The sequence below is a fragment of the Ursus maritimus genome, unplaced genomic scaffold, assembly GCF_017311325.1.
Source record: "Ursus maritimus isolate PB19 unplaced genomic scaffold, ASM1731132v1 scaffold_25, whole genome shotgun sequence".
NCBI classification, from domain to species: Eukaryota; Metazoa; Chordata; class Mammalia; order Carnivora; family Ursidae; genus Ursus; species Ursus maritimus.
The window spans coordinates 12618519-12638410 of record NW_024425008.1 but is presented as its reverse complement, the minus strand read 5'-3'; the positions used below and the strand labels follow the sequence as shown (position 1 = coordinate 12638410).

At 53.5% G+C, this 19892-nt stretch overlaps 1 protein-coding gene across 1 annotated transcript in view; it reads right to left on the bottom strand.

Moving 5' to 3' along the window:
• Positions 1-942: 942 nt before the first annotated feature.
• The window catches only part of NRDE2 (NRDE-2, necessary for RNA interference, domain containing), a 47076-nt gene continuing 28126 nt past the window's right edge, over positions 943-19892 (bottom strand). Inside the window, exons 8-14 of the mRNA XM_040641540.1 lie at positions 17370-17490; positions 12366-12541; positions 9753-10139; positions 8091-9016; positions 6919-7057; positions 1762-1833; positions 943-1331 (exon numbers count right to left, since the gene is read on the bottom strand). Of these exons, the coding sequence (XP_040497474.1) occupies positions 1206-1331; positions 1762-1833; positions 6919-7057; positions 8091-9016; positions 9753-10139; positions 12366-12541; positions 17370-17490 (1947 nt within the window). The 3' untranslated portion in view covers positions 943-1205. The remainder of the gene's footprint in view (positions 1332-1761; positions 1834-6918; positions 7058-8090; positions 9017-9752; positions 10140-12365; positions 12542-17369; positions 17491-19892) is intronic.

The following is a 19892-nucleotide window of genomic DNA, read 5'->3' as shown; positions in this document are numbered from 1 at the left end:
GTGAGCGGGGCAGGCAAGGCAAGCGTCCACTTGGCTGGCTGGCCACCTTCCTCACAGGGGCTCTGACTTGCCACCCTTCTTTTCCAGCTGTTTCTAGCCAAAATTCTGTTCCACAACACTGGCTTTTCTGGATGAGATGCCGGAGAACTACAACTTCAGCAATTGTAGCCATCACAGTTTTTGTCTTTTTTTAAGAGCAGGGCCTCAGAAGATAAAGCAATTCCCTCCCAGTTCAATATCAACAGTTAATAACTGCAGGCATGTCCTTTTCAGAAAAAAGTGGTCTGAATGTGGATATTTACATTTCATTCCGTTTACAGCCGTCAGACGACAAAACAAGGACGAGGCCGGCCCGGGCATCCGTCTCCAGCAGCACTTCCACCCAGATGAAGCGTCCCGTGGCCCATCCCACGGGCAGGGGGTCTGGTAGGAAGCCGCCGGCTCCGTTCTACACTCTTCCCGGATGGCTGCCCGCGGGCTCCCTGCAGCAGGGTCCTTTCCTCAGGCAGTGCTTTCCACAGCCGGGTGCTCCTAAGTCTCCAGGGGTCCTGCTCAAGTGCAGACGGACTCAGCAGGCTGAGGTGGGCCCACGGGGCTGCATCTCTCCCAGGCGCCCAGGTGATGCTGCTGGTCCACAGCTGGGAGGTGTCAGGAAGAGCTCGGGGACCGTGAGAAACTTCGTATACTTGATACGGGCCAGAACACCAAGTTTTACATGGACTCTCCACTGTTGTGGCCTGAAGGACAAAATCTGCTCTCCTGCTAACCAGCCTGGGCAAGAGGTTCAGCAACCAGACCTTTCCTGTCATGACCAGATCTTTCCTAGCAAGACCCAGAAACCCTGGCAGGACCACCAAGAATGCCAGCCAACAGGGCACTCTCGCTATGGCGGGGCTGGCGGGGCAGAGGAAGAGAACAAACGCGCACGCACCAACCACGAGGTGTTCGTCATCACTTGGCATGATTCTTATCTACCTTTTCACATATATAATATGTAAACAACAGCTTCTGTGTCATTTGCACATCCAAAAAATGTGCAAGAGGTAAGAAACTGATGACCCAGGACAAATTACTAAGGATTAAAGCTGGACTTCAAAAGCAGAGCTCCTGCAACACGCACCCCCGCGTCGCCCGTCTCGTGCATCCCGGCTCCGGCAGGGCAGGCGACAAGGCCTGGAAGGCAGGGCCCCGGTCCCTCCCGGTCTCTAGTCCTCCAGCAGAAGCTCCAGCTCCTCCATGGGCAGGCGCACCCGCAGCTCCTTCTCCGTCATCAGGTCCAGGACCTCCTGCATCTCCTCGGGGAAGTGCTCCACGGCGTCGAGGTACAGCGCCTAGGGCAAGGAGTCGCGCGCTCGCCAGCCCGCCCTCCCCCTGGCTGTCCGAACTCGGCCGCGCCCCGGCACCTGCTTCCGGAAGGCCGCGGAGCTCGAGAGCAGGGTGGAGTAAGTGGACCCGAGCGAGGCCTCGTCTTTCTAAAGGGGGCGGGACTTGGTGGACGGGACGGGCCCGTTTCGGAATGCCGCTCGGCCCCCGGCAAGGCAGAGCTGGGCCATGGGCCGCCGCACTGGGAGCGCGTGGGCTGAACTCTGGGCAGGTGATGGGGCCTGCCTGCAGCAAGGCTCCCATGAAACACCAGCCCATCAGCCGGGGCCCCACAGGGGACAGGCTCCCTGTGAAACGGTCTGGGATGACACGGGCGGGTGGGCAGCGAGGCAGGAAGGGCCTTGGGCACGTGCAGATCGCACGGTCTTTGGGCCTTACCTTTACCCAAGGACAATTCTGAAGTGCTTTGTAGAACACGCCTTTGCTCCTTTCCTTGTTTCCCAGGGAAACCTGAGGCAGAGGAGGGGAGAGTTACAGAAAGGGTTAGCTGAAGCAGAGTCCAAGGCCACAGAAAGCAGCCTGTCCACCCTGTACTGATCCACACAGGGGCTCAGTGGCGGGTGGGGGCGAGCTGGCACCGTCACGCGGGCCGTTGGGCATGAGTCCAGGCGCCGCGGGGTGCTCTCGGGGCCATTGCTGTGCAGCGTTTCCCCTGCACCGACGGACCCAGAGGTGACCGGGCGCTTTGACTTGTGCCTGGTCTACGTCGTCCTTTACTGGGGCCATCGTGCTTTGCGTCAGAACGGCTTCTAGCACGAGGCCGTGTGTGTGAGATGAGGCCGATGACTGCACACACGTCTGCTTTAATGCTTACCGCTCTCTCAAATCTTAGAGGACTGAGATAACCAGCATCACCGAACCAGAACCTTACTAATAAAAATAAATTTCTGGTCAGGAATCTGAGTCTGAGAGCGTGCGGACAGTCAGCATGTTCTGTCTCCAGGTAGAAACCTTAGTCCCAACCCCCAGACACGCTGCTGCAGTTTCCAGTGGGTGTGGAAAGAGCACGTGTGTCCTCCCCACCAGCCCCTGCCCCGGGCACGTCCCGCTCCCAGGAAGGCATGTGTCGCTCAGGGGCTCCTCCGAGGCACCACCACCCAGCAGGGCCGCTCCCCAGGCCAGGGGGCACCCGCAGCTGTGAGTGGGCACAAGCCAGGCTCACGGAGCTCAAGTCTGCTTCTGGGTCTTCTCCCCGCCCACCTCCTCCAGGCTCCCAATCCCACAGGAGAGCCTTCTAGTGGCCGCTGGCTCTTCCCGCCAGGAGGCCAGTGCACGGCATCTGGCATGAGCCTGGTGAGGGCTGTTGACCCCCTCCCCGAACCTGGGGGTGCATCTGGAGACTCGAGCCTGTGGCTCAGGCGCTCTGTCCACCAAGGATGGCCTCCCTTCCTTTTCAGTTCCTTCGGGTTCACTCCCGCAGAAACAGACTGTAACTTGGGGCTACAGCCAGCACCTGGGGCAACAGGCCTTCGCCACCCCCAGAGCCAGCCGGGGAGCCCAGGGGACTCCGGTCTTCTCCCCCTCCAACCCTTTGGAGGCTGGACCTGAGTTCATACGCAAGGAACCAGTGTGAGCTGTCCTTCCTTCACACACCAGAACACTTCAGTACCCTCACAACTCAGGACACGCTTTCCTTGTTTCTGAAAGAAGGAAAAATGGTGCTGCGTCCATTCTCAACCACTGTATTTGTGAGGCTCGCTGAGGACCCTGGAACCCAGCAAATTAAGGTACATCGGTGGGCAAGACTCAAACGAAAAGTGCTCTCCGGGATTCCCTTCATCAGCCACTGGAGAACGCCCAGGCTACCAGCTGTGGGAGGGTCAATGCCAGGCGACAGCTCAGTGGTGACTCCTGGTTGTCTCCACGCAGGACTGCACGCTCTCAGGCCCAGCCCAGCTCCCATCCCCTCCCTCTCGAGAGCGCAGAGCCTCCCCGGGGAAGACGAGCTCACGAGTGCGGCCCTGCCTCTCCGTGTCCGCCCTCCTCACCCTCTCGGTGTCCTCGTCTTGACAAACCGTGACTTCTCGTACCACCCCTCAGGTCCAGGCTGAAGCAAGAGCGACGGGCCACTCCCATGCCCTGCGCGACCCCACAGCATCAGGACGGGGACAGGCACAGACCTGAAGGGGACGCAGCTGGTGAAGGGACAGAGCGTGGGGCCGTTCTCCACGTGAGCACGACAGATCCGCAGAGTGAGGCGGGAGCCAGTCTCACACCGAGGCGGCTCTAGTCACACCCCCCCCAGGAAGGCCCCGGCCAACCAGACCCTGGCGAACGGACAACGCGAGTCCTTGGAAAGCCCCCCAGGCTGCGCATGACAGCATGTGCGCGAGCACGCCCTTCCGAGACGCGATGGCACCCAGGGGTCGCCTGTTTGGGCCCCCAAGTGCCCTCTTCCCTGGTGCTGCATCTGCGGGGAAAGGAAAAGCCTGATGGGCTCTGGGCTTTTGTAAAGTCGGATTCGCTTTTCTCATCTGACTGCAAACGAATCTAGCAGCTGTTCGCGAATACAACTTTTTTACAGTAATGTGACCCCACTGAGCGATACCCAACCCAGACAAAAAGCTACGTTTCCACAGCACCCTGAGTGTTCCCGGGGCAGACGACAGTCCTGCCCGAGGCTCATGTCCCCACGACCGGCACAGTGAACTGCACACGACTCTTCGTGTCGCACCCACTCGTGTGAGTGGTGGCCTTCGTACGGGCTGACCGGCAGCTGCCAAGCAGGGTAAGGGGAACAATGCCGGAGGGTAAAGCGCCAGCCGGGACTCCCCTCTGTTCGGAGGCCTCGCTTCACCAGGCCCACGGCATCAGCCGCTGCTCTACACACGGCCCTTTCTCTCCTGTGTCGCCGGAGTGTGCGGCACTGCCAGTCCGGGGCGCCCGGCTGGCTCCGTTGGTGGAGCGGGCAACTCCGGATCTTGGGGCTGTGAGTTCGAGCCCCACATGGGGCATCGAGCTACAGACAGGAACTGCAGGATGAGCCCAAACCACCACGAGGTTTGGCTGAAAGCGTCTGTGCAGGGAGAAGGGTGCACCTGAAACCCCCCAGAGTGGAGGCTTCCAGCTGGTTCCAGCCTTGTGGGCAGTGTTCACGGGCCACTCCCTTCCTTCTCCCACGTCCCCGCGGCCAACAGGCAGCTGTAACCCCTTCTGTCACTTTTGCAGGAAAAAAAGCAAGTGTGTAAATACGCTCACATGCATGTAGGTCTACTGGTGTGTGCACATGCACACAGGCAGGCACACACACACGCATGTGTGCGCACGCACACACAGCACCAGCTCTGTCCTCCGTGGAGCCGGCTCCCTTCGGCCCTCTCCTCACCTTGCGTTCTGGCCCTAACTGGAGTTTTCTACGGGGTTATCAAAGCCTTGGGAGCCAACCCCGATGCCTCAGGAGCTGCAAGAGGAGGTCACGCTCAAACTCGGCCTCGGTCCAATGCTAACCTTTCCAGAAAGACAGAAATTCCTTAAGGGCCCCAATCTTTTCATCCAAGTCAACAAGAATTTTTCTGTCTACAATCCAAACCAAAGTTGGCTCATGGAAGATTCTTTGTAAAAATACCCTAAGTCCGTCTCTGCCCTACCCCTCTCCACCGACGGCAGGGGAAGTTAAACTGGCAAGTCTGCGAGCCCTCCCTTTTCACATTTCAAGGTCCTTCACTTGCTTACAAAGACTCGTGTGGTATTAGCACTGGAAATTTTAGGGAGCTCCCCGTCCACTCCTTTGGCTGAGTGGCCTCACCACAGGAGCGGCGATGCACCCAGAAGCCCGGTCTCCTGACTGCTGTCTCCCTAAGCTGCACTCCCTCCCCCGACCCCGATTAACAGGCGGCAGCCCTGCATGCGCCGTGAACACACGAGCATCTGGACGTCTGAAGATTTCCATTTCACACACGGGTGTCAAAACATATAATCTGAGCTTCTGGGTCTGATGAATAAATGTTAAAAAAAAAAAAAAAAAAAAGCACCTGGGTAGCGCAGTCGTTAAGCGTCTGCCTTCGGCTCAGGGTGTGATCCCGACGTTCTGGGATCGAGCCCCACATCAGGCTCCTCCACTATGAGCCTGCTTCTTCCTCTCCCTGCTTCCTCTCCTCCCCCTGCTTGTGTTCCCTCTCTCGCTGGCTGTCTCTCTGTTTCGGGTTGTGATCCCAGGGTGCTGGGATCAAGCCCCACACTGGGTTCCCTGCTCAGCGGTGGGGAGCCTGCTTCTCCCTCTCCACCTGCCGCTCCCCCTGCTTGTGCTCTGTGTCAAATAAATAAATAAAATCTTATTAAAAAAAACAAACAAACCAAACCACAGACTTTTGGGTTAGTTCCTCATGATGCCGACCTCTGCCCACAGGGAGGTGCCTCGGTGTCCTGGGCGTGCCGGTAAGCTGCTGTCCTGACACGCTGCGTCCTCCCTGCCACTCAGGCCTCTCAGAGCTCAGGGGAGGCACACGGAGTTGGGATCTGAAATCTAAGGTGGGGAAGGCCCAAAGCTCTCCTGACCCATAACTAACTTTCTCTGCAACTCTTCATACCCAACTCTGTCAGGTGCTGACTGGAAAAGTTCAAGTATTTTGACTGCCTTGAGAACTTATCCAGAGGAAATAATCAGAGAGATAAGGTCACTCCTGGCCTCTAAAAAGTCCAACATTCAGTAGACAGCACTCGCATATGATTAGTAGCCTTCAGCTGCAACAGTCAAGTGGCCTAGGAGTGTACACTTCTGAAAAACCATGCAACTTGGCAGATGTGTTCCAGGAAAGGGGGCCCATCCCAACGCCAGGTCCTCAACCAAAGGCAAAGTCAACTCACAGACCCCACGGGGCCCCAGAAGCACCTTTCAGCCTCCGCACGCGTGTTAACACGATCAAACCGCATCTCCCCGTATTCAGTCACCAATCACGGTACTTTTCAGTGAAAACAAAGCTGCTCTCAGGGCGCCTGGGTGGCGCAGTCGTTAAGCGTCTGCCTTCGGCTCAGGGTGTGATCCCTGCTCCGCTGAAAGCCTGCTTCTCCCTCTCCCACTCCCCCTGCTTGTGTTCCTTCTCTCGCTGTCTCTCTGACAAATAAATAAAATCTTAAAAAAAAAAAAAAAGCTGCTCTGGAGAAGAGGCCTATTGTCAAAACTACCTTCTAGGGTGAATCTTACCTTTAACGTCAGAACCGAACCAGGACCTGGGAAGTCTTATGAACAGATGGCAGAGAATGAGGGTCTCTTTCCAATGAAAGCTCTTAGGCCATTTCCAAGTTTTCGGCTCAAGGAAGTCAGCTCCGAGAGCCAAAATAGGTTCTGCTGCAAGCAGCCCCGTGATTATTCCTATCACTCCACCAGAGCCCAGAGGAGCGAGCAACCTGCGTTCCCCTCCCAGGTCCAGAGAGACCTGCCAGGACTCCCCCAGGCTTCCCAGAAGCCAAGAAGGTGTGGGGGCAAAAGTCAGCCCTGCCAGCTTTCCTGGGAAGTGGTTACTGGACACCTGCACATTCTCCCCTGTGAGGAAGCAGTGGATGTCTGCAGAAAGACAAAAATTCTGGACATTTTCTTACCAAAAAATTCAAATACATTCTCCACAGTAAGGGGCACTGGCTGCCGTTCTCGCTCCGCAATGCATTTTCAAACAGGGCTTTGATCCGATGCGTCAAGCCGGTCTCAGGAATTGTGGCGTGGACCTCCCTGCCATCCACCCTGCAAGACAAAGGCTCATGTGACTCCGAGACCGGTTCTCGCGCCCCACAGCGCCCGCAGAAGAGGCAGTTGGTGACCACAAATGTCCACTCCGGCAGGATCAGCATGTCCCCAGGTCTGGGGGGCACAGACTACAGACATGATGGGGCCCCTCCAAGGCCAGAGGAAGGCAGCACTCAGGGTTCTGTGTTCTCTACACCAGAGGCTGCTCAGAGCTCCCACACAGTCTCCCTGCTTCTCTGCTTTCTAGAGCCAAGCCCACCTTTACTCAGCAGAATGACAGGAAGGAAAATCCCTTCAATTTAGGGGACGTAGGGTGAATAAAATCCCAATGGAAGTAATAAAAAACAAAGGGAAACACTTCAGAGGCAACTCTCAGTTGTCAGCTGATACGAGGTCCGAGTGAAGCCACCGCTAAGTGCGCCCGGGATAGTCACCTAACCTTCAGACACTCACACCGTTATCAAGAGACGACACATAGAACGCGATGCTGTCATCATTAGTAATAGCAACAGAGGCCATTCTCTCACACTCCCTCTTGCTCAGCACTTCCCTCCCTGGCCCCTCCGAGCAACCCTTGCAGGAGGCTGTCTGTTGTCCCCATGTTACAGAAGGGAACCTATTAGAGGGGACGGGACTTGCGGGATGTGGAAGAGCTGGGATCTGAATCCAGAGTCCTACTCCGGAGCCCCTGCTCTTGCCCACTGTGCTGTCAGCACAGCTGCTCGGACAGCTGAACGCCTGACCAGCACCACCCACACACCATAAGCAACGTTCAGTATCCCAAAAAGCACGGCCACGGGAGACGGCCACGGGAGACGGCCACGAAAGCCGCTAACAAAAGCCGCTGCCACTTGCAAGGCTCCAAGGCCTCTTTCGGTAGGTCATCCTACGCCACCAGGAACACCCCCAGCAGGGCTCCGGGCGTCAGCCCGTATCCCCTTCTGGATCCTGGAGGCCTCGCAGGGCAGTGGGGTCACGGCAAACACACCACAAAGGTCTGTGGACACGTGGACAAGACGTCTGTACTTACCTCTGAACGGTTTCCACCAGCCTCTTCCTCATTTTCTCGGCTTCGATTGCAAACAACCAAGGCTCCAAGGGTTTGGCAGACCTGGTCATGGCATCGAAGAATCTTCTGGTCTTACTGGCTGTGGGGGACCTACTCTGAATCTGTACGTAGGCCCTCCAAAGAAGCTGGTTGCCGGGGTACACGCGTAAAGCGTCCGAGAGCGCCCGGCGCAGGGGAGCCAGAGGGTACACGCGGACTCTCGTGTGGAATCGGAGCAGGCTGGTGTGCATCAGCGTGACGGCCTCGAGGACGCGGCCCGGGCCCTGGGCGCTGCCGGCGTCCTCCCGGCCACAGTCCCCCGGCGACACTGAGCCCGTCAGCTTCGCACACACCTGCTCGTAGATCCGCACGGCGGCGTCGATCCCCACGGTCAAATACTGGAAGAGCATGAAGCACTTCGCCAGGCTGGTCAGGCGGGGAGAGGAGCCGGCGGGCGCCGGGCCGGAGCTGCTCCGGCCCAAACAGTCCTGCAGCGCGTGCTCGTACGCCTTCCGGGCTTTCAAAACCTGAACGGCCAAGACCGGCCCGGAGTAGGGCCCGTAGGCAGCGCTGTCCGTCAGTCTGGTCAGTATGTGGACGGCTCGGGCCGTGGCGGCCCCGCTCGCGTCCGGCGAGAGCTCCAGCTCCAGCTCCGCGTAGAGGAGGCTCAGCTCCCAGAGCTCGCACCCCCTCAGCTCGCCGCTCCCCGCCAGGCCGAGCGCCGCGTCGAACACCTTCCTGGCGTCCTCGGTGTTGCCGAGCAACCACTCCAGATGTGCATACTGCTTCCAGAGGCAAAAATTGTTGCGGTTTTCCGGCTCCTTAAGGAGATTTTTGGCGAGTTTTTTGCAGTTCTTTCCTTGTGACTTTAACCTCTTCTTGTTTTTAGTGTGCAGACACCATATGACCTGGAAGGAAAAGGAAAGGACTCCCAAGTGCTCTGTGATTTCCAAGCAATCCCTTTGTCCTGTCCACTTCAGAAAGCCACACGGGCGTCTACACTTCCTTCCTTCATCACATGTTTGCTAAGCACTTGGGCTCACTGAGCTGGACAACAGATCAGGATTGTACCAAGGCCACCGGCGCCCCCAAACGACCGCATCCAGGTTTCCACCTGAAATCTCAGTAAACTAGGCTCGCCCGCCCCAAGTACCCTTCTCCAGTGAGAAGGGGCCACCAAATTTTCTCGCACACCATTTTCATAACACATCCTGGTGCGTGCAATCTGTGTAGCTCCAGAGCCAGAGCTCTGGGCGTTAGAGCTAATGGTGGCCAGCAGAGGGCAGAAGAGTCCATCCTAGAGGAATTTCTAGCAGACAGCAGAATAAGTAGTTTATGTATTTTAATAAACCCCGAAATCCTCTAACCCCTGCTTAAGCTTGCTTCTTCACCCTGACTGCTCGTATGATCCCAGACACCTGGCAGCAGCAGACCGAACACAATAAACGGCTCCAGTCACTGACAAGCTGCCCCCCGCCCCCCAGGCTTTCCTCCTGCCCCCTCGGCCCCTCAGCAGGGCCGCCACATACTGGGGCCTTCGGGGGTCCCTGAACAAGGAGGTGCCCGAGCCCAGCGCTTGAGGAACACCAAGAGCCCCACGATCGTTTCTGAAGCCCCCACACGGGGTGGGGGAGGCGGAGTTACCTTCGCCATCTCGTACCGTAGCCAAGAGAAGCAGAGCTGAGACCTCTCCTGGCCTGAAAACAGAGGCATCACAAGGTGAAAGATGTTGCGGATGAACTCCTCGCCCTCTCGATTGTGACCGCGGGTCCAGCGCTGGCAGCCCAGAGGGTCTGAGCGGCCAACACAGCTGACGCCGGAAAAGGACAGGTTGGGAAAAGTCAGTGGCTTTTCATCCTGAAGCCCGTTATCGAAGATGCTGTTCTCGTCCATGGCCAGGTAGAGGCAGGAGGCCGGGGGGCTGAGGCCAGAAGGCACGCCCAGGAACTGCAGAAAGGCCACGACCAGCTGAAACTGAAGATCCCGGCTGGAGAGCTGGATCAGAGACTGCGCGATGTCATCGAACAGCACCTGTAACAGAGACACGGTGAGGTGGCCCACTCGGGAGCGTGGTTTGTTCATTGCGACAGACCAGCGACAAGGCTTCGCGACTTTCCCCACGGCTCCCTTTATGTGGATGTGCTAATGATTCAACATTATTCCAATTAAATTTTAAACAGACAAGAGCTAGGTTTCCCACAAGATGCAAAAAAGCTAGAGGCCTCGCCAGGCACCGGAGAGTTGGTGGGGAGCTGGCGGCATCCTCACGCTGCCCAGGCCCCCTCAGGAGGAGGGAGGACCGTGTGCGTGCTTAAGCCAACACCTTCCAAAGGAGCCTAATGGATTCACAGAAAATCTAGGATCGTACTCACTTGTGAAGGCACACGTAATTGCTTCTGTAGTTACTCTGATAAGTCACAATTGTCAAAACTGTTTATTAAGATAGAAGATAAGAATTTTATTATTTGGGGGCACCTGAGCAGCGGACTCCCGGTTTCTGCTCGGGTCCTGATCTCAGGGGTGTGAGATCAAGGCCGTGTGTCAGGCTCTGCACAGAGTCTGCCTGAGATTCTCTCTCCCTCTCCCCTTCCCCCCCTTCTCTCTCTCTCTCTCTCTCAATAATAAATATATCTTAAAAAAAAAGAATTTTAAAATTTGGTGGTTTCTCTGTACAAAACTGCTTTCAGAAAAGAAGAATATGCTCAAAGGTAGACAGACAGCAGCAAGGTGGGAAGGAAACGACAGCAGCCACGGACCCTGGTAAGAACAATTTGAGACCTAATGCTGACTGTCCCTGTCCGTAGCTGATTTCATGCAGTCACTTGAAAGTGTAAGGCCACAGAGACCGGCCTCTGTCTAGGGCGCTGCTGACCTGCCTGGTCTTCGAGGCTCTCGGCAAAGAGGAAACCAAAGTGTGAGCAGAGTAAAATTGGACTCCCTGGGATCGGACTCCTCAGAACCGACAATTCACCAGAAAGCTTTTTTCCTGATTAGAGAAAAAGCTAAGTGACGAGGAACTGCTCACAGAAGTTTGATCCAGAAATAAGCTTCCAGAAAACTGCCGAACTCTGAGCCTCGAGAACTAACTTCTGGAGAGGTGACCCTGGATGCTGTAAAACCCTCATGTACCAAAGACCCCCACTCTTCCCGACACACACACACACGCAGCGCCAGTCGGGAAAGGGACGCCCCCTGCAGACTCGCCTCGCGGCAGGCCACGCACCAAACATCCTGCTTCCCTGGCGTCGCCCCTCCTTCCTGGCCCAGAGCTCCCCCATCCCCTGTGTCCTAACTGCAGCCTGGCCACCCCATTGGCCAGTCCTCAAACATTCTGGACACTCGTGCTGATCCCTGTGACTGGAGCAGAAGACCCAGCATCAAACAGTCATTCAACACCCGGGAACATTACCTAAGCACTCAGGAACATTAACTAAGCACTCAGCACCAGAAAAGCGCTGTCCGTGCACTGGTGACCCAGCAGTCAAGAAAACAGGCAGAAATCCACCCTCGGGGCACGTAAATCGCAAGGAGGGCCGCGGACAACAGACCAGGCCAAAGCTAGTGAGCCTCGTGAACACAAACACCTGCCAGTCTGTCCCTAGAGCACGTCACGTGCCAAGCAGTACGGCTGGGCTCTTAGGAAACTGGGTCCATTTCAGGCTCCAAACAGAACCTCTTCCTTTAACGTAAAACGTCCAGAGCTGCTGGTGCCAGACACAGAGCAGCACGGGCCACATCATTCAAGGACAGTAAACGAGACGATGTGAGTGTCAGGTGCACAACGGCGGCTCCATAAACGCGAGCCGCGTCCCCAGCAACACCAGCTGTGCCGACTGTCCCGGCACAGCCTCTCTATCCAGCTCCCCTTGTCCTCCGGAGTCGAACCGCCACCTCTGTGAGGACGCGAGAGTGCGACGGGGAAAGTGGACACAGCTAAATAACCCAGGACAGGGAAACCACATCTTGAAAACCCCGAGTCCTCAGGCTTCCGTGTGACAAATGAACAGAGTAGCTGGGAGACCATCTCCGGAGGGGCCTTCCCTCCTACTGGGGGACGGGAACCATCCGGTCAGGTTCCTCCAGGCTCCCACATCACCAGTGGCCAGGGAGCTTTCCAGAGACAGGAACAGACGGAGGCTAACATCTCGCAAGCCAGGCAAGTGCTCCGAGCGCTTCCTGCAGGTCGGCCCACCCCGTGGGAGTGGGGAGAAGGGAGGGACCCCGCAGCTGGTCTCCCGCCCGGGGAGGGACACTCACCTGTCTCTCCGGGTCCTCACAGTCTTCCTCGGTTTGCTTCCTGGTCTTATCAGGGCGCCAGGGCCGCCAGTGCCTGTGCTCTCGGGACCGCTCGGCGGCAAGCCAGATCTGCCACCTGGGCAGACTCTTCTCTCTTATTTCCTGGTCCTCGTCTTCCGGTTCGTCATCATCGTCATCTAGACGAGAACAAAACTTTTAGCTCAATTCACCAGCAAATAAAACCAGCACTGACACCCAACGGGTCGCTGATGCCAGCTGCTGTGGTGGGCCTCTGGCGGGCCAAGACGAGGAAGACCCAGGCCCAGCCTTCTGGAACATTCAGGGACTCAGAGGCATTGAGGGACTCTCCCATCACCAGTCAGGTTCCCAAAAAAACCCTGGCAGATTAGCCCATGAAATCAGATGATTTTTAATGCTATCGTACTACTAAAATGGGAACACACGTATTCTGGAACACACCGTCCAGCAGAACGTTCTATGACGACGTACTATATACCTCATATGTCTAACGTGGCAGCAACCAGCCACATGTGACCTAGTGGGCACCTGAAATGCAGCTGGCAGAACTCAATTTTTTACTTTATTTCATCTTAATTTAAAGAGCCACACGTGGCCAGTGCCTTCTGTGCTGGACAACACAGTTCCAGAATGCTAAAGCACATGTCATAGCAGCACTGCTTGAGATTTTCAGCCAGTGGCCTGACGATTACAACCTATGTCCACTTCTCAAAAAAAGTCAATTCAAGATACCCTGTACTTTCACTTGGTTTCCTAGCTCTGAACATGCAGAATGGAAGAGGAGAAAAGTCTTGAGTCTTCTGGAAAGTGAGAATTTAAAAATAAACAAACAGGTATATAAAATGGTACGGCTACCCCAGAAAACAAGTGGGCTGTTGCTCATGAAATTAAACATGTGTTTACTACAAGACCTAGCAACTGCACTGTTGGGCGCTGATTCCAGAAAAATGAAAACCTACGTACAAACACCTGTACATGCCTGCCCACGGCAGCGTTATTCGTAATGGACAAACTCTGGAAACAGTCCCAGTGTCCCGCAGGTCAACGGTGAAATTAACCACAGTACGTCTACACCATGGACTCCTACCCACAGTACATGCGAAAAAACTACAGAGGCGTGCAACAATTCGGATGACCTCGGGAATGATGCTAAGTGGAAAACAGCCAATCGTTAAGAAGTTACACAGAAAACAAATGTTGGCAAGGACTGGAGAAACTGGAACCCTTGTGCGCCGATGGTGGGAATGCAAAATGGTACGGTCCTGTGAAGAGTACAGCGGTTCCTCAAAGAATTTTATTTTATTTTGTTAAAGATTTTATTTGTTAGAGAGAGAGAGAGAGCACGCGCGCACAAGCAGGGGAGAGGCAGAGGGAAAGGGAGAAGCAGGATCCCCGCTGAGCAGGGAGCCCGATGTGGGGCTCGATCCCAGGACCCTGAGATCATGATCTGAGCTGAAGTCAGACACTTCACCAACTGAGCCACCCAGGTGCCCAGGTTCCTCAAAGAATTTTAAAAACTACCGTATGATCCAGCATTTCCACTGCTGGGTATAGAAGCAGAAGAACTCTAAGCAGGGTTTCAGATACGTGACGTGCACACCCATATTCACTGCGGCATTATTCACAACAGCAAAAGGTGAGGCAACGCAAGCGTCCACCAACAGATGAACAGGTAAACAAAGCGTGGCGTCCACAGTGGAATCCCACTCAGCCTTAGAAAGGAAGCACTGACGCGCTAACTGGACAAGCCCGGGGACACGATGCTGAGTGACAGAAGCCAGTCACAACACGACAAATACTGTCTGCTTCCGCTTACGTGAGGCTCCGAGAATAGTCAAATTCACTGGGACAGAAAGCAGCACGGTGGTCGGCAGGGGTATGGAGAGCTACCCCTTCATGGGTGCAGAGTTCCAGCTGGGGAAGATGAAAATGTGGTGGCGATGGACAGACGTGAAGACAGTTGCACAGCACCGTACACATGGTCAATGCCATTGCACTGGGTACTCAAAAAATGTTTTTTAAATGGTAAATTTTGTATATATTTTACAATAGGAAATCGTTTTTTTAAAAAGTCACAGGCCATGAGATTTCGTTTATATGACATACGGGAAGTAACGTGACAACATAATAACAGCGCCGGGAGGACGGATCAGCGGTCCCCAGAGCGGGGCGTGGGGGCGGATATGGCTACAAGGGAAAGCGTCAGGGAGCTCTGTGGTGATGCATCGTTCTGTATTTGGCCGTGGAGGTGGTTACGGGAAACCGCACAGTACCGAACACGCATGCTCACGAGTGCTCGTAAAACCTGGAGATGTGCATACGTGCTGCACACTGCACTGGGCCGGGTTCCGGGCTGTGCTACTGCACCCAGGTACTACTGCTGGCGGACCTGGGCGAGGGGGGCACAAACCCCCCTGTGTAGTTACTCCCCAGCTTCTTGTGAATCTCTAAGTATTTGAAAATAAACGAATAACAGGGACGCCTGGGTGGCTCAGTCGGTTAAGCGTCTGCCTTTGGCTCAGGTCATGATGTCAGGGTCCTGGGATCGAGTCCTGCATCAGGCTCCCTGCTCAGCAGGGATCCTGCTTCTCCCTCTCGCTCTCCACACCCACCCCTCCCCGGCTTGTGCACGCACACGCACTCCCTCTCAAGTAAATAAACCTTTTAAAAAATAAGTAACAAAAACTTCACAGAATTTAAATGTTTGACACATATACTAGCATTTTAAACCCAACATTCTATCTAAATGCTCTTCTGAATTCTCAGAGAAAACTAAAATTTAACCATTTATCACCTTCTTCTAAAGACCTACGTTTAAGGTAATCCTTTAATCACACTGAAAACCTCTCATCACAAGAGAAATTACCTCTGTGAGTCACACATCCAGCTTAGATATCTGAACTTATTACATTAGAAATTCAAAAGATTAGGGGCGCCTGGGTGGCTCAGTCGTTAAGCACCTGCCTTCGGCTCAGGGCGTGATCCCAGGGTTCTGGGATCGAGCTCCGAGTGGGGCTCCCTGCTCCGCTGGGAGCCTGCTTCTTCCTCTCCCACTCCCCCTGCTTGTGTTCCCTCTCTCACTGGCTGTCTCTCTGTCAAATAAATAAATAAAATCTTCAAAAAAAAAAAAAAAGAAAAGAAAGAAAAGAAATTCAAAAGATTACATGGTTTTGGAAAGACATTTATAAATATATAACAATACAGACCAACAGAAAGGGAGGGTGAGAGAGAAATAGTAAGTAGTGATACATGAAGAAGAAACACCTCAGAACCAATGATAAATACCAACTACTCTCCACTTGCCAACCTTGTCAAGATGGGACAAGAAAACTTAAAAATAAAAGAAAAACAAAGAACAGTTATCAACTAGTTTTCTGGAAACTGTGTCCCTGGGACACTGCTCTGTGAGAATTCTACTTTAGTCTCATAAAAATGCAGACTATGATGAACTTTAGAATTCTATGCATTCTATGCATTCTAGGAATCTTGTTCATTAAAACAAACAAAAAACCCTAAAAAGAGAGAATCACCCTGACTGTACTCAAAGAAAAGTCACTACTAAAAAGACTCCCGGGGGCATCTGAGTGGCTCAGGTGGTTGAACGTCTGAATCCTGATTTTGGCTCAGGTCGTGATCTTGGGGTTGTGGGACGAAGCCCCACATCGGGCTCCACGATCAGCATGGAATCTGCTTGAGATCCTCTCCCTTTGGCCCTCGCTCCTCTTCCCCCCAACCCCCAACTCGCACTTACTCTCAAAAAAAAAAAAAGAAAGAAAAAAGACTTCTATGTTTTGGTCCTTCGTGTGGTCTTGCAGACTGAGTGGCTAAAAGGATAATAATACCTACTCCCACTTTGCCTTGTAAAAGTTATTTTTCTTCATATATGAAACCACTGGTTAGCCTGACAATGATTCCAGTTCTTCCTGGGAGAGAACAACTCAAGGAAAGTCAAACTAGCTGAGCCAGGTGAGGAGTAACCATCCCTGCCGGCGTCGCGCAGAGAAAAATTACCCCCAACGCGCAAAGGGCCGGAGACGCCACTTGGCCTGGAGCGCTGCAACGCCACACAGACCGGAGCTAATCCAGAGTTTTCATTCCTCGAAGAAACCAAGGCTCACGAAGGGGACATCTGTGAGAAGAGGCCAAGTCTGGGCCTCTCTCCCCCTCGCACTTTCAACAAAGCCAGGGGAGGAGCAATTCCTGACGCGCTGGGAGCTGCGCGGGCCTAGACGGCAGCCACGCACACGCGGCTCTGGAGCGCTTGCCTGCGGCCATCTGAAGTGAAATGTGCTGTAAAGTGCAAAATACACCCCAGATTTCAAGGAGTTCATGTGAAAAATAAAATGCAAAAGACCTCAATTTTTTTTAATAGTTGTATGTCGAAATATCAAGTTTTTTGACATATTGGGTCAAACAAAATATATTATTAATGTTAATTTCACCGTTTTACTTTTTTAATGTGGCGACTAGAAAATGTGAGGTTACTTTTGTGGCTTGAATTATGTTTCTACTGGACAGAGCTGTCTCAGGGTGTAAATCCAGAAAGTACTTTGCGGTCATTTAGAATGACAGTTACGTAAACGCTAGTTAATAATTATTTTATAGTATTCCTAAATAGGGAAGGCTTCTTCAAAGGATTTGATGGTCCATACATGGCCAAGAAAACAGACCGTCCTAAGGACACACTAAATGGGGTGGGGAGGGGAGGATTCGTAAGGAGGAGCAACCTTTTAAAAGGAAAAAATGAAACTTACTTCCTCTGGGAAGAAACTCAAACCCTCCACAGGGTTGCGGGGTTGACCCTAAGGGTGAGAGACAGTCTATTCTCCCAACGCATCCGCTAATGTATTTTTGAGATTTTGATGTTTCTACAGTGTTCTTAAAGACTGACAAAAGAGCTTATACATATAAACAAATAATCAGAAAGACGTGAAAATACATTCCAGAAGAAAGAGGCGTACGCATCCTAACCGAGAGGGGCCTTACCTGGACTGACGACCACCCAGCCGCCGCGCTCCTGCTGGTGCATCCACGCTCTCCAGCCTCGGGCGCCCTTCTCCCCGGCCCGGGGCTCCCCGCTGTCCCAGAAGGGCTCAAAGAATTCCACCTGTTCAGGTTTAAAATAGGGAGGTGAGCCTAACTTGTACAAAACTGCTGAGTCATTGAGCAAAGTCCGTCCTGATCAGCATAAGAGGGGCTTGTGGCTGAAATCTTCCTTGTCACCAGTCTTTCTTGTAGATATAGGATACACCCCAGAACAGAAAAAACAATGAGCTCGTGTGGCAGGTGGCCTTCAAGATAGCCCCTGTGACCCTACCCCTGCCTTGTGGCATTCACACCCCTGGGGCTGGGCCTAGTGACCTGTAACAAACAGATCCGGCAAAAAGTGACGGGTTACCACTTCTGAGTCTGTTACAAAAAGAGCGGCCACGTCATGGAGAAGGGCCTCCAGCTGGGTAGGAGAGGAATGGTTTCTCAGAAGTTCTGACCCTGGTAGGCCAGTCTAAATGGGGACAGGGACACCGCCACTCTCCCTACAGCCACTGGGCCCCTCAACACATGAAATCATGTCGTTTTCAAGATCTTCCGAGGAGAAGGGGATTCAAAGTTTCAACAGGACAGACTGGGAGCTACAGAGGGCATGACCTCTCAAATCCGTGTTCCTAAAATCTGGCACAGTGCCCAATACCTAGTAGGGCCTCAATAAACACTTGTTGGCACAGCGCTGCACGTGGCAGGCATCCAGGGAATAAAAAGGTCTGCGTGTTAAAGCCTGTGATCACACCTCTGCTCTCATGCATTTGGGCATTACGTCCGCTGTGTGGTGACCAGTTCAGCGCAACAAGTAATTCCCCGTAGAGGAGAACGTGAACACAGCGATGAACAGGAAAGCAATCGTGTTATCAATGGACAATAAGGACTTTTTTTTTTTTTTGGTATTTTAATTTTTTTAAAATATTTTACTTATTTATCTGAGAGAAAGAGCGAGCGAGCACGTGCACACAAGCAGGGGGAGCAGCAGGCAGAGGGAGAGAATGAAGCAGACAGCCTGACTCGGGGCTTGATCCCAGGACCCTGAGATCATGACCTAGGCCGAAGGCAGACACTTAACCAACGGAGCCACCCAAGCACCTCGACAACAAGGACTTTAAAAGTGAGCCAACCACTTGCTCAAGGAAAGCTTTTGTAAGAAACCTTTAGAAGATGACGAGGCTCCCAGTGGCATGCTGAGGGCCAGGAGCCGCAGGACGGTCCGGCCTGAGCCCGGGGCGCTGCACGCACGCCTGCAAGAGGGCTGCGTCCAGGAGAGCCCCGGGAGGGCGGGACAGGGCTATGGTCTGGACACGGCCCCGTACCGAGTGCCTGGCAGCCACCTCGGGAAGGGGAGCTGGAAAGACCACACTCCTTCTGCGCAGTCTTGCTCTTACAAGAGGGAGGGAAGAAAGTGCACTCGAGAAAAAGAAGTGTAGTTTTTTTCAAGTGTGATAGTTGGAACTGATTTATTTACTCCACAGAAACACAGACCACACTCGGCTTCCTCATGCTATACTGCTGTTTCCAGGAACAACGTCTCTCAGTTTTAAAGATATGGAAAAAGAAAAAGCTTTATTTCAAAGTTGTCTTGTAAATGCTTTGAAACTACACGTGCTGTTAGTACTGAAAATCTCAAGATCACGCAGCAAGCTCTGCTGACACTTGCGGGGGAGTGGCTCCTGACGTTTCACGGTCCCGGGCAGTGTCCTCCCCACGAGGAACTGTTCTCATCACACTCCGTGATCGTCAGCAAAGGGCCAGGATGAGGGCCGTTCTGATCGTGACCCCGCAACCACACACCCAGGGCCCCAGAGCCTGCCAAGACTGACTTCGGAAGCCCGCCATATTCTTAAAATAGCACACCCGGTCTTAAAATAATTTTATCTGGCTCATTATACTACTAAACAGGTATACTAATATTAACCAATATTCTTTAACCCAATTTCATCTAGGAAAAAAACAGATAAAAATAATGATGATAAAAATAGTCTTTAAAGGCATTTCAGGCACATTCCACAAGACGGAGATCTCAGCCTCCCGAGACGTAAGTTCACTATCAACTCAGATATCCTATCCATCTTCCACCAGACCCCTTTGCAAAGTAGGAAACGGAGATTTCTTCCAAGGGAAAAGGGAGAAGGCAGCTTTCTTATACGGGTAGCTCTATGATGACGTTTTTTATTGCTTCTATACCACATATATGGGCAATGTTCACTTGTCATCTAAATGACACCTCCCCGATCAGGATCAGTGTTGACAAAGTGCCAACGTGCACCATCGTTTGCAATTCCCGCAAAGGTCTCACGCAGCGGAAATGCTAACTGGGAAAGGACCTAAGACCCAGATTAGAATGCACAGAGGGAGGAGACAGTGAGACGTGCTCCAAAAGGCAGGGCCACTGTTTCTCTGCCTGGTGGGGACAACTAGCATTGAAACAAGGCCCATAAGTAAGAAAAAATAAAAGGGGGGGGGACA